Source organism: Taurulus bubalis (genome assembly GCF_910589615.1).
Source record: "Taurulus bubalis genome assembly, chromosome: 6".
NCBI classification, from domain to species: domain Eukaryota; kingdom Metazoa; phylum Chordata; class Actinopteri; order Perciformes; family Cottidae; genus Taurulus; species Taurulus bubalis.
Window position 1 is genome coordinate 21,572,520 of NC_136594.1, and position 14,087 is coordinate 21,586,606.

Here is a 14,087-nt window from a genome sequence, read left to right on the forward strand (position 1 = left end):
CCGTTGTTTCCATGTGTTGTACATGGTTTCATGGTGAGGATGTTTTTACTTTTAGCCTTTTGGCATAACATGATGTCGCTGTTATGTGGCTGTTATGTGGCCTGATTGACCAATGAGTTGGTTGGAAAGAGCCTTATCAAACAAATGACTTGGCTCACATTAATTAGCAAGCTAGCGATAGTTGATGAAAACAGTTGTTTTGACAGGTGTTGAGCTGGAAATGGGAAGCCTGCCTCTTGACACCATGACATTTGTAAACTGTACTCGGGACTAGTTTGGACAGTTTGACAGGCCTAACTTTGACGGTAACTAAGGGAACCAGGCTTAGTGAAGGGTCAATTGATGATGTGTGTTGTAATTTGGCAGCAACAGTCGTTTGTTTCTCAATAAAGAAGAACTGGATAGTTAGCAGTGATAGCCTCCATGGCTAAAAACACAGACAAAAGTACCACTTTACACTGGCTAAAACTTCATTAGAGGAAAAGTAAAATGTCGTCTGCCAACATTGTTTGGTGTCCAAGTGATCTCTGGGAAGTGTGATGTAGAAACACCACAGCGATGAGGGCTTAGCACCCGAAATGTCACCAAAAATAAGAACAGAGTAGCACAGATGACCACGTTAATCTCATCCATGTTTGTGAAGCCATCCTCACAGAACTGCTTGCAATTGAAACTCCTTTACCCCCTCTTCTTCCAAACTCTTCACACCGCTGAGCTGGAGACCTGGAGCCAGCCCACGTCTGTGTAGGCCCCCGTCACATGCCAGTACACCGCCCCCATCAGTTTGGTCCACACCATCTGCACCTCTGTCGGGAAGAACTCGGGGAAATCTTCAGAAAACACCTCAAGCAACACACCACTCAGGATCTGGGAGGAAAGAGGGTGAGAAAGAAACTTGATTAACCTAGGGGTAAAAGAGAAAGAGATGTATCAAGATAACGGCAGATGGATGGAAGAGAGAGTAATGTAAAGTGAGAGCGGAGCGGTGGAAATAATGAATCCAATTCGCTCTCACGGAAAAGTGGGCGAGGCGAGAATTGAAAATGATAACAGGAAAGCATGCGAGCAGTGGGTGGACAGGCAGTGCAAAGGGAGAGAAGTACATCACAGGTGGGGCGTGAAAATGTAGGAAAGGAAGGCAAGAATAAAGATTTAAATGTCGTCGATGAGCAGTGGCGGGACAGAAATGGGGACACGTAGAACCCTCTCAATTCTCAGTGAAACTGTTACAAACTGAGAAAAAATAAATCGCAGTTTGGAGTGGTGTCCTAATGTCCCACGATACGACCACCTGTCAGAGAGGTAAGACTAAACTAAACCGTCTCCATGGCAATCTGAGCAACTGCATGCAGGAAGGAAGGCCATGCAGTGTGGATGAAAGCTGCGGAACAATGGTGCCTTTAAGTAGGACTTTGCACTGAGATTTGTTTTGGTGAACTAGTATATCCAAGGAATGAATCATAAAGGTAAACAAATTGCAAGTTGAGAAGTTAATGCAGCTTAATGCTAATCATATGAGGATTAACGATGCAGCCACATTCATTATTTCCATCATTTTGATGGACACAAGTTGATTATTTTTTTATTAATTGTTCAGTGTATAAAATCCAGAAGATATTCAATTCCAAAATTATATCAAATTAAAAAGTTCAAACATTTGAGATGCTTAAACCAGCAGCAAACATGTTTGTTATAAACACCCTGAAATGATTAATTAATCAGAAAAAACTATTCTTAATAATCTTAATTTCACAAAACAAGTTCACCACAATCGTGATCGACGTGGTTCACCCATGTACATATTAGGTTAACGGTACAGGGAATACACAGTGGGACTAATCAATTTAATGACATATTCACAAAGTGATCAATTAAATCTTAAAACACTTTCCAAAGGCAATCGGAAGCCAGTGGAGGGATGCTTAAATGGCGGTAATGTGTCCTCTTCACAGCTGCATTGATGAACAAACTGCAGTCGACATTCAAAGGACTTGAAGGGAGGAAGCATATGCTTCCCTTCTTGAATGAGACAGAGAGGGAAGCTTTAATAATCAAAGTTTCACATTGAAAAATATGCAACCCATATGGTTTAAATAAAACACTGGATTGAAAAATATTTTGACGACACTATTCTGATTCTGTCTTCTCCTTCGTTCACAGATAATCAGCACTGTTAACTCTGGTAATGAAATAACTTTTAGATTTGTTAACTTTGATATTCAGAGCATTAATATAGTTATAACTATTTGCTAGGATATAGTGGAGTAATGTGTACCTGAGCAGACAATAAGGTCACTCTTCCTCTGCGCATTGTTATCAGAACTTCATGCTGTGTCGACATAGCCAGGCCGCGCGTGACTTTTAGTGCATGTGAGTGTGCCCCACTCAGGTTAACAGTCAGTTATAGTTGAAAAATTGTGAACAGCTATCTGACTGTTTGTATGCATACTACAGGCTGGAGGCATACATTAGTTCTTCTATGAATTAGCAGAACATGAAATACATTACACTTGTGATCGCCTCTGACATATGTGTATGTTTTTATACATAGAGTTGTAATTCATATTTATGTTTTATTTATATCCTAAAAGTGTAAATTAATTCTATTCAGTTGTTTGACTTAGCTGCAGTGAGGAAGAAGAGTTGGTACACTGTGACCTAACTGTTGCTGTGGTTACAGCTGTAACAGAGCACACGTCTGACCACACCCAGTATCATTGATGAGGTGCAACAGATTTAACACCTACAATCTGAAAAGGCAGCCAAACACTGCTTTCCCCATGGTATTACTGTAAGAAGGTATGATTCATTCCTGAATTGTTTCTTCTTTGAACATCTGTGATCAAGAAAACCTGAGGAAGCTGGGGATGTTGTCTTCCCCAAATACAGTATACACTCCTTTTGTCAAGTCTGAGTAAAGTATAATGTCTTCACTTGGTATAAAACAAAAAAGCATAAAAAACATAAACAAAAGACTTGCAGCTTCTTAACAATTTTATGTATTTTTCCACACAGGTGCAAACAGGCCACATTTGAGAAATGAAAAAACAGTTTATAGCAAAACAGGAACAGGAATTGTTGGGCCTTCGTCAATTTAAATAGGCAGGAGAATACCCTGTGGTATTGGTAATGAGAACATTTCTAAAGGGTGCTAATAGGATGCTTTGATAATTCAAGGGGTTGCTGAAGCAAGAAAACACTTCCACTGTGCCACTTAACCAGACAATTATCTTTCAGGGCATTTATTCTGTTGCATCGCCAATCAAGTGGCCCAAACTATAAAGCAATACATCTCCAAGCAGTGAAACAATACCCCTATGGCAGTGTACCTTGTGGAATGTTGAAGGCGAATCTTGGAAATATAGAAAATTCTCGATCAAAGTTAAGTCACTAAATAGATAAAGTTGTACAACTTATTATAAGGTAACTCCTGAACATCACAGATTAATAATGTACAACGATCTCATAGTATCAGACAATGATTTATTCTTTGAAGTCACCTTGAAGTACATGGGTTCCACCTTGTGTTTGATGGCATGGGCCTTTCCCACCAAAGCCAACACTGACGACACCTTCTCTGGGTCATGGAGGTTCTCCACCACAGTATTGATGGCATTCATCACCCTGCGGGCATGGAGCCGAAGTTGGCTGCTTCGCTCCATCTCCTCTGGATCCTCCATTTCCTGGAATTGGCTGAAGTACTGTTTGGCCGATGGAAAGTTGATAAAGAACCTAAGAAGGCAGGAGAATTTGCTTTTTTTAGTCACGATAGCAGCATGGAGTGAATAACCTACATTGTCATCCACTCCACCACTTTGGTCCAGGCTGATATATTTACACTAGGGCTGTCCTCAACCGTAAAATCAAAAATCAAACCGTATCGTGGATTGGAAGAATTGTGACACCACTACTATCGGCTCGTCGGTTAGACGATTTAACAGACAAAGAACACTTTAAGTATTGTGGTTACCAGAGATGTGCTTATAAGTAGCCTGGAGATGAGTCATTCAGCATGAAAACGACATGACAAAATAACTTATTAACTAAAGAAGTCTTCGTTGACAAAAAAGCAACAGAATAGTTGACATCTAATGACATTCCCATCAGCCTCAGCTGTCATAAATGCTATGCTATTTATACTCCTGCAAATGAGACTGGGATGAACAATGATAAGTAAGTGGTGGCTCCTCCTTATAATGATGCCATATGATTCCACAAATATCAGAATTCAAATAATAGTTTAGGTTTCTTATTTTCTTTATTTTTTCTGCTCCACATATCTGGAACAGGGTCCCTGAAAGCTGCAGGTCTGCTGAGACCCTCAGCTCCTTTAAGTCCACATTGAAGACTTTTCTGTTTGCTGCTGCCTTTAATTGAACCAGATTCAATTACTGCATCTCACTACTGCATTTTATTTCTTAAACTGCACTGCAACTTTTATTCAACTTTTATTTTTTATGTTGCTTTTTCTACTTTTATTTTGCTTTTTGACTGTTTTAATGTTTTCTTAACTGTTTTTAAATCTGCATTATGTTTTGATGCTTTTAATGGTTTTATGTGAAGCACTTTGAATCGCCTTGTTGTTGAAATGTGCTATACAAATAAACTTGACTTGCCTTGCCTTACTGTATTGTTTGCTTTCTGGCAGTAGAGAAAGGCTGGGGAAAATGAGAGGATAACTTTGAAATGAGCAGAGGGAAGATGCTCCTGCTGTATATAATATTCTGTTTTTTAAAGGAACTTTCCAATCTTAATAAAAAACACACAATATACAATCCTGTATACCAATTAATAAAAAACACAAAATATACAATCCTGTATACCAATTGGAGATGGAGTAAAGCATTAAGACAACAAGCACATTACACAAACAAAAAAATTAAACGTGTTACTATTCATTCTGAATTGGCAATAAAGCTATGACATCTATTCAGCTTAACTGGGACAAATCCCATCAGAAGCCCACAATAAAGCCAGGGGAAATCTATGATAATGAGAACCATGCATGCATCACAACATTTGGCCAAAGCATGTGGGGACTCATGCATGAAAAATAAGAATTTACCCAAGAAAGAAATGGCCAGAGGCTGGAAAGTCACTCTCTCTCCATTGTCCAAACATGACCCTCATTCAGTCTGCAAACAATATCCCTCAAGCCTTTTACTGCACAGATACCATACATTCCAATGAATCCCTTCCAGTAGTTTTTCGTTTAGTGTGATGTACAAACACACACACGCACACACACACACACACACACACACACACACACACACACACACACACACACACACACACACACACACACACACACACACACACACACACACACACACACACACACACACTCTTTTTCCTGTCTGCAAAGTGTGAAATCCCACTCTGCACCATCGGTGTGACAGGAATCCTTTACGGATCAGGTGCTCAAATGTGGCCCTGTTATTTAAGATTAAGTGTAATTGGATGCAGGTGTGCTCAAGAGTGCTGTTTATGCGAGTGGGACAACCTTTAATTAAATCCAGCTTTATTCAGTGATACATGAACATGTACCTAGTAAGTATGATCTTTTTGTAAAACTGAATCAAGTGCTTATTTTAATCATGCAACCGACGTCTAAAATTGCCAACATATTTACATAACAAGGTGTATGTTTGAAAGGGTTAAATGACAAGATGGTTTAGTTTGTTCTTTGTTGTTAACAATATGTTTACCACCATTTTCTTATACATTCCATCAAATAGGATATGTCAGGATATGTCACTCTTACCTGTCTTAAAAACTTGAGAGCCCTGTGTTCACTGTTTTAGTTAAGCGTGTTAGCATGCTAACATGCGCAACAGCTGAGGCTGATGGGAAAGTCATTAGTTTTGCAGGTCAAAGTATTGGACACATCTTGATCTGGTGATGGTATTACATGACGAATTAGAGGATCACCAACGTCATAAGCATTCATCCTCTGGACCACGAATATCTGTCCCAAATCTCATGGAAATACATCCAACAATTGTCGATACATTTCAGTCTGGACCAAAGTGAACTAACCAACAAACAGACTGTTATTGCCATCCCTAAAGGCACACTACTAGTCTGGTTTAAAGTGAGACCTAGTTTTTAATTTGGAAATGAGAAAATAAATAAAGCTCAAATACAAGTGGCATAGCTACCCTGTCTTGACACCCTCTCACAAACCTGGCAGCTGTTACTTGCCAAGCTTCACCTCAGAGCTTTTCAAAAAGCATTAAAGAATTGTGATGTGGAAGAAAATGACACTTATTCATGTGTCTGGATTGTTTTTGTGGTCTGCCCAGTGTGTAAGAGTTATGTTAGGCCCCGATGTAGTAAATCCCATTCTTAAACCACCCTGGTAGATGTAAGAGGAGAGATAAACAAAGAAAATGTAAATTGTCTTGTGGGATTCTTGTTAGGAGGATTTGTTTTGATTCAGCAGCTTGACAGTTTTCATCACAGAGAGACTGTGAGCTCCCAGCAGCTCAGTAAGAAGGAGGTATGCCAAAGCAATACGAAAGTTTCCACGAGCTTAGCGAAAGGCGTATGTGCTAAATCATTTTTTCACTGACAACAATGCAAAGTATAATTTCAAACATAGAGCTTTACACATTTGCAGATATACAAACAAACACTGACTCAAAAGCAGATGGATTGACATGTAAAAAAACACACACACACACACTTCTGCTCTGACCCACTTTAAATATTGTCAGGCTCCAGCTGACTAGAATTGCTTGTACAGTTACTTCCCAGTTTGAGTTTGGCCCTCGGCAGCGGCGCTACACTACAGTACATCCACATCCCCCAGATCCTATGTCATGCTAGACCTACAAAGGCTTGGCTTGCCTGTAGCACTCCTAGCTTGGCTCTTCCAGCTGTCACGATACAAACACCCTCTTTTCCTTGGCGATGGAAATAATACAGACTCTCTAGTAGCTCTTGTTCAGACAAAGTTAACTGCAGCGCTTTAGTAAAACAGAGTGCTGCTCTGATGTTTTCTTTAAAGAAGAAAAACTTTTTTTTTGTGCCTGTCTTCTCGTGTTAGAATGATACATGTTTAATCCCCATAGCCAAGGCATAATTTTACAGTACGTTAAAAGAATAACATTCAACAGGCTCAGGAAACCTTTTTTTTGATCCAAAAATCCCTTATCATCCTTTAAAGTGGATCCCATGACCCACAGAATTTTAAGATTTTAATGGTTTACCAATATTATAGGAACTATATTCTCTTAAAAGAAGCCAATTTTAAGGATCACACTGATTCATTTTGGGGTTTGGTTCCTGGAAGATTGTGTACCAAATGATTTACTTCCCACACAGGAAGCAGTGGACTGTTTATGTAATGAGGTGGACAGTGAGGGCATGGAGGTCGGAGTGATGGATTAAAGGATAGGTGTGTACAACATCAGACTTTCATGCAGGAGACCAGAGACCTAAACATCAAACTTTCAATTTAGACCGATAGATATTTTATTAATAAAAAAATTGGCCTTGTGGATATTCGCTTATTCCAGATCAATCTGTATCTGTCTATATGTCAGCCTGATAGTGACAAGAAGTTGCAGTGGAGAAATGCTCAGCTAGGTTGGAGCTCATTATTACATCGCTTGTCCACTAGAGAGCACTAACAAGTTGATTTTTATACTGTAAAATATTCCACCCATGTATCCTGTTCACAAATTTAAAAAAAATAATAAATCTAAGGAATACATATCAGCATTGTTTGTTTATGTTCTGTGTTTATATAAAAAAGATGTACTTTCAAATATCAACACTATTAATGGCCTCAAAAATCCAGTATAAGAAGGACTTTAGTTTAAATGAACCATAACCACAATCTTTCCTTAAGTGTTTTTGTTGCCTAACCCAGCATACCATAACCAACCTTTCTTTTCATATGAGGCCATCTTGTCATATATTAACACTTCCAAAACAAACTTTTGCCTTGGCAGGCGTAATTCACTAATTCTTGAGTAATGGAGGTCTCATTCCATTTTAGAACTTTATTGACGATGCTAATCACCGATGCCTTTAATATTGTGAGTAAACAGTATTAAGATGCTGGCTATGGTAAAACATCAGCACATTGATACAGCTGTTAGATGCAGTAATAGTTTTGATGTGAAAGCACTCATAACATGCAGAGAACCAATGGGCCAAACATCCTGCAATGGCAGGATGGGTGGTGTGCAGTGTATTTTCTTAATGGAGGGACTACCTGATCCTTATTATGTTTCTGAACTGTAAAACTGCATGTCTCCAGAGGCATGGTGAGAAACATGTTGTCCCTGTGGGAGAGGAGCTGGGGTTTAGTACTTTGCAGAGCTCTGAATACATTCTTGCACCTGTCTCTGCATTTAAATGAAGTCATCAAACCCAAAGCAGCACCATTAGTGAGGCTTGTTAATCACTCTTTGATTGGACTGGAAGGGTTTTTTATAATTCTTTGGAGTACCATGACCAACCTTGAACCTCACTGCCGGATCTTCAAGGCAAACTCTCATAATTCATGCTGACGGCTTAATTATTGACAAATAAAAAAAAAAGATACAGTCCTGGTTGTAGTACACCTACAGTATGAACTCAAATGTCTCAACAACTTTTGGATAGATTGCTATGAAATTTTGTCCAGACATTCTTGTTCCCCAGGCGATAAATGATTACGACTTTGGTGATCCGCTGACTTTACCTCTTGCACCACCAGCAGGTTGACATTTTTTGATTTTGATTGACATATCTTGACTACTGGGTGTTATTGCCATCAAATTTGATTCAGATATGTATGGTCCCCAGAGGAGGACTTTTCAAACTCTGAACAAGAGTAGAGCTCTGGGTGGCCACAGACGGCTACAATATAATTTCCTCCATTTCTGATTCAACAACGTCAGGATGTCCAGAGGCAGAACGACAGGAAGAGAATATCAACACCGATAGGCAGCATCACGCAGATTCACAGCATGAAATACCTTAAATTCGGTATGATTGGTCTCAGAATACTGTGTCATTGTGAATTCTTCCATCAGCACTATAACACTATAACAGTACCATTTGAGTCAAAGTATGAAGGGTTTGATTTTCCTCACAAAGCTGCCATATGCACGGTTCTGCAGACGCCTGGGGTGCTCTCACTCCTGATGCAATTGCATTTGGACGCATTGGTGAGATCAACTGAGGCTATTGTCAATGTCTATTCTCTCCATGCATCCAGGCCCACGGATTGACATGAAAATGCAAATCCCAGATCACACTTTGTGCACTGATCTCGACAATAAGATCTCAACCGTGCAAGACTGTGACCGAGTGTCAGCCTCAGGTTATGTTAGGTAACTGCCAAACTGCCAGCCAACTGTTGATAATTACACACTTTGTGCATCACAATCAGTCGACTCAATTGGTTGAACAGAACATTATTCTGCAACAATTTAGATTTAACATTTGAGTCTTTAATTAAGGAAACACTCACTGATATGTGAAGCAATAGCATTACAGCTTTACTGTTGTATATTCGTAATCTGTCATATGATATATATAGACATTTACTGGTACATGAAGCATTAGCATTACAGCTTTACTGTTGTATATTCGTAATCTGTCATATGATATGTATATATACAGTATATAAAATAAATACAATTCACCTCCTAGAACCTCTAAAGCTACCATAGCTTTCTGGAGTCTTGTCTTCACCGTGAAGTTGCCAGACAACCAGAGAGAGTTCAGGCTCCAAGTAAGTTTTTACACATTAGGGCTTTTAAGGATAAAAGAAAGGACATACAACGTGCTAAATTGGGAGCTTAAAATGTGTTGGATCTTGTTAACCTTTGGCAGTGCCAGGTTCGCTGTTTCCAGTTTTTTATTCTAAGCCGGGCAAACCGGCCGCTGGCTGTGGTGTCATATTTACTATAATATACTAAATACTCAAAATATCAACAAGAAAGTGAATACCATTGTGCCACCATTTCTATTAATTTATTGTATTTTACTTGTATTATTAATCATAAATTCTTGAAAAGACAGCTGACGAAGAAGCTGTTTACTGTTCCTGGTATTAGTGAATGGTGCTAAGCATGATTAAATCCATAAAGAAAATACTAATTTTTTGTAGCTTTAGTGTATTCTGTCACCTGTCTGGCTTGTTACACATCTTGTTGCTCCTTGACTTTCAGAAGCTCTAAGTTGTCAATATGTATCTTCACCAGTCAGCTGAAGATGTTCCTGGATATGTAATGTGATTGGCAGGTTTGTCAAAATTGATTTTGATGGTTATCACAACCAGCTAAACTTTGACAGGAAGACAAATGTCATCTTTTTTACCAAGGGAGGAAAAATGTCAAAATAGGAAAAGAAAGATAAGACAGAAAGACAGCGACAGCGGAGAAGGCAGATAGTGTGGCAATGGAAGGAGACATTTAAGTGCCAAAGCTTGTTGCTGTCATCCACAGATAAGAGCGTGCACACACACACACACACACACACACACACACACACACACACACACACATATATATATATATATATATATATATATATATATATATATATATATATATATATATATATATATATATAATAATAAAGATGCTCTATGCCTCTTCAACTCTCCCTCGAGGATTTTCGTCACCCTTAACTGAAAATCAGTTTGTCTCACTCAGTCTCCTTGGCTACGACTCACTGTCCATTTTACCAAGCCCGAAGGGGTTTTCTTAGTGTAACACTGAGACAGTTTAGCTGGGGACATTCAAATTAATCCAGTCCTTCCGCTTTGATATATATAAATTAAAAAAACAACATGAAAAGAAGCAGTAAAAACACAGTCGAGCCGTGTTGCATCCGGTTGGTCTGCAACACTTTGCAGTGAAGCTCCACAGAGAATTACTGCCTGTTGGAGATTAGGCTCTTGGAGGAAAATGTTTGATTTTATTTTTATGGATAAGTTTTGACAAGACGCCATGTGAGTAACATAAGAACAAGGTGCTTACAGTAGACCCAAAGATGAACGTTTATGAGGCATAAGCTATTGTGTTCGTGAATTTTACTTAAATCAAATGAACAAGGCACAAATTTAACATCTCATACATTCATACTGTGTCAGTATCTGCTGATCCATCTCCATGCAAAGGATAATGAAAAGGATTGTGTGTCTGGGGAAGGGGGCTCTGTCTGCTTAATTAACACAAATCTGTCTCCACGCGTAGCGTAAACTTCATATAAATGTAAGTGTATCAGACTATTTTGCAGCCCAAACTCCGGAACAACAACCGGGATAAGTTCAATTTAAAAGAAGAAAAATATGTATTTGGTATCAAATCTGTTGCACCACGTACACAGTGATGTCACAGTGTACCGACCCACCTTGTAGTGCATTCCTGAATCACTAGAGCAGGGTGAGTTAAACTGAAGTTCAGCAAAAAACAAGATTAAAATTGTACAATGTGCTACTTGATATGCAACGATAAGAGATAAACTGAGTAGCAAATCATCACCCTGGGGGTTGGTGCTTGGTGTGCAATTAATGATCACAGCAAGGTTGAACTAACTGGAATAAAACTGGTCATGTGTAAGTATAATCCTTGAGATGAAGTATGTGTAAACAATATTATAATATGGTTACAGATGGTTGAGATTCGGCGAGGTAATGGTGGGGACACAAATCTGAGTGGAACTTCGTGATGGCCAGTAAGTAAGGACGAGGCTGAAGCATAATGCATGTCTTGTAAGGATCATGGGTGGATACTATTTTCCAAGATGGCACCTCATTCATGCCAAAATATGCTAAACAACTTTTTTCAGGTTTTTATAGATCCTATACTTTGGCTGAGCCAGCTGACAAATACACAAAAATGATTTAATTCCAAACGTCTTCATTTTTATTGGACGTAATGGATCCAATTTAAAGAGTCGCTCCTAAATGTTTGTGACATCTACGTGTTTTTGTAATGATTGTGTTTGGAAAAGGTCACATGACCTGCAGTTCTGACTGTGGCCTCTACGGTTAAAACGCCACACGCCTGCATATCCTTAGAGGGGATTTGCAGGAAATAAACCCATGTATGAAGGTACAACCCCGTCATGCCCACACAACCCTACAACTCTCTGGCTTTTTCCCATGCCAGCTTTCAGCAGATTCCCTTTACATATTTAAAATAAGATGTTCTAATTGCATGACAAAATGTCAACTGTTACAACCGCTATAGGATCAAGGGAAATGGGATTAAACATGAAAGACAGATAACAGTAATTGCTGATGATTAAAAATACATTTAAATACTTATAAAGGCAGTATTTGTAAATGCACATTGGATATGTATATGTTATATGATTAAATGCCTCTACTTTGGTTAATAAAAAAACCTTTCTTACTACTGCTCTTTTCAACACATTTTTGATCTCTGTATTCCTCGAATACTATGCAGCCACACATGAAGGGAGGTTGTTGAGAAAGACCTTTAACAGTACAAGGTGATTCTCATTTACACCAGCAGGAATGTTGAGCCCTTATCAAGTGAGCCTTTAGTGTTACCGATTTAAAAAAGGCAAGCAAAAAAGGGACAGTTTTCTAACATTTTAGGATCATTGTCATTTGTTCTCAATATACGTGTTGATGCAAATACAGATAACAGATAATATACATACATATATATATATATATATATATATATATATATATATATATATATATATATATATATATATATATATACAGATAATGCAACCAACAGAGGACAAATTAGGAGAGAGATCCAATTACTTTAATTTACTTTACCACTATATTAAGGATGCACTATGGCGAATTAATCACACAAAAATGTATAGAATCCACTGTGAGAATCATGCATCCACACATCCAAAGAGAGCCACAGATAGAAAAACACACACAGCCTTAAACTTAAGCATCTTAAAGAATGTATTCACCTTTCGAAAGTTTACACACACACAGACACACACGCACACACACACACACACACACACACACATACACACACGCACACACACACACACACACACACACACACACACACACACACACACACACACACACACACACACACACCATCTGGGGGTCTTTCACTGTGACAATAAAATCATTAGCTTTGGTTTCTTGACGGAAACTCACCTGATGAGCACAGACACCCCCACGTCCTCGCAGTTCTTGTACACGTGCCCCCACGTGTCCTGGATGATCTCCCTCTCGGCGTCGGACAGCGGCTCGGCGCGCTCCGGACGACCCTCGCGCTCCACCTCTCCACTCCGCAGTCCCAGCAGCTGCGGAGGTGGCGAGGGCGGCGGCGGCGACTCCCTGCGAGACATCCTCCTGCGGCGCAGCAGCCCGGAGGCTCTCAGCAGCAACCGGGGGAGGAAGGGAGCGAGGGAGGGGGGGAGGGAGATGGAGAGCTGAGACCCCACGGCGGGAGCTGGGAGAGGAGATTTGGGATGAAAAAGAGGAGCGGAGAGGAGGAAGAAGAACAGGAGGACGAGGAGGAGAAGGAGACGATGGGTTGCAGGCAGTGCTCACAGCCGAAAGAAGAAAAGGGAAGATGAAGCTCCAAATCCCCCCACTGCCACCCTCCAAACTCTCCCTGATTGTCCTCCCTCCAACTGAAAACTTATTTCCTTCACTAGTCTCTCTCTCTCCCTCCCTCCCTCTCTCTCTCTCTCCTCACTCTTTCCACTTATCCTCTCCCCACCTCTCTCTCTTTCTCCCTCTCGTCCCCAGTGAGGGAGATGCTGGTCGGGGATGCTGCTGCTCTTCTCCAGTCACTTCTGCTCTCCCTCTCGCTGATCCTCTGGCTCTGGTGGAGGAGATGAGACGGAGGATGTGGTGTGTGTGTGTTGTGAGGACCTGATGGAATGACAGAGGGGTGGGGAGGAAAACAGAGAGAGAGAGGGAGCGAGAGAGAGAGGAAGAGAGGGGTGGAGAAACCTAGAGATGAAGAGGGGGAGAGCGATAGGGTCTCTGTCAACACACTCCATCACACACATATTGTCTCTTTGCACATGTCTGTGCACACAGCCATTGAGTGAGAATATATTTGTCTATTTCACTGTATGTTTTAGAGACAATGGATGTATAAAAC

The 14,087-nt window shown here is 40.0% G+C and overlaps 1 protein-coding gene across 1 annotated transcript; it reads right to left on the reverse strand.

Annotated features, from left to right (window-relative positions):
* Nucleotides 1–702: 702 nt before the first annotated feature.
* Nucleotides 703–13,320, reverse strand: cygb2 (cytoglobin 2; the record flags this gene model as incomplete). Its single annotated transcript, XM_079220221.1, has 3 exons — nucleotides 703–867; nucleotides 3,501–3,732; nucleotides 13,127–13,320. 3 exons carry the CDS (start codon nucleotides 13,318–13,320, stop codon nucleotides 703–705), a joined length of 591 nt encoding a protein of 196 aa, XP_079076347.1.
* Between the last annotated feature and the right edge of the window lie 767 nt (nucleotides 13,321–14,087).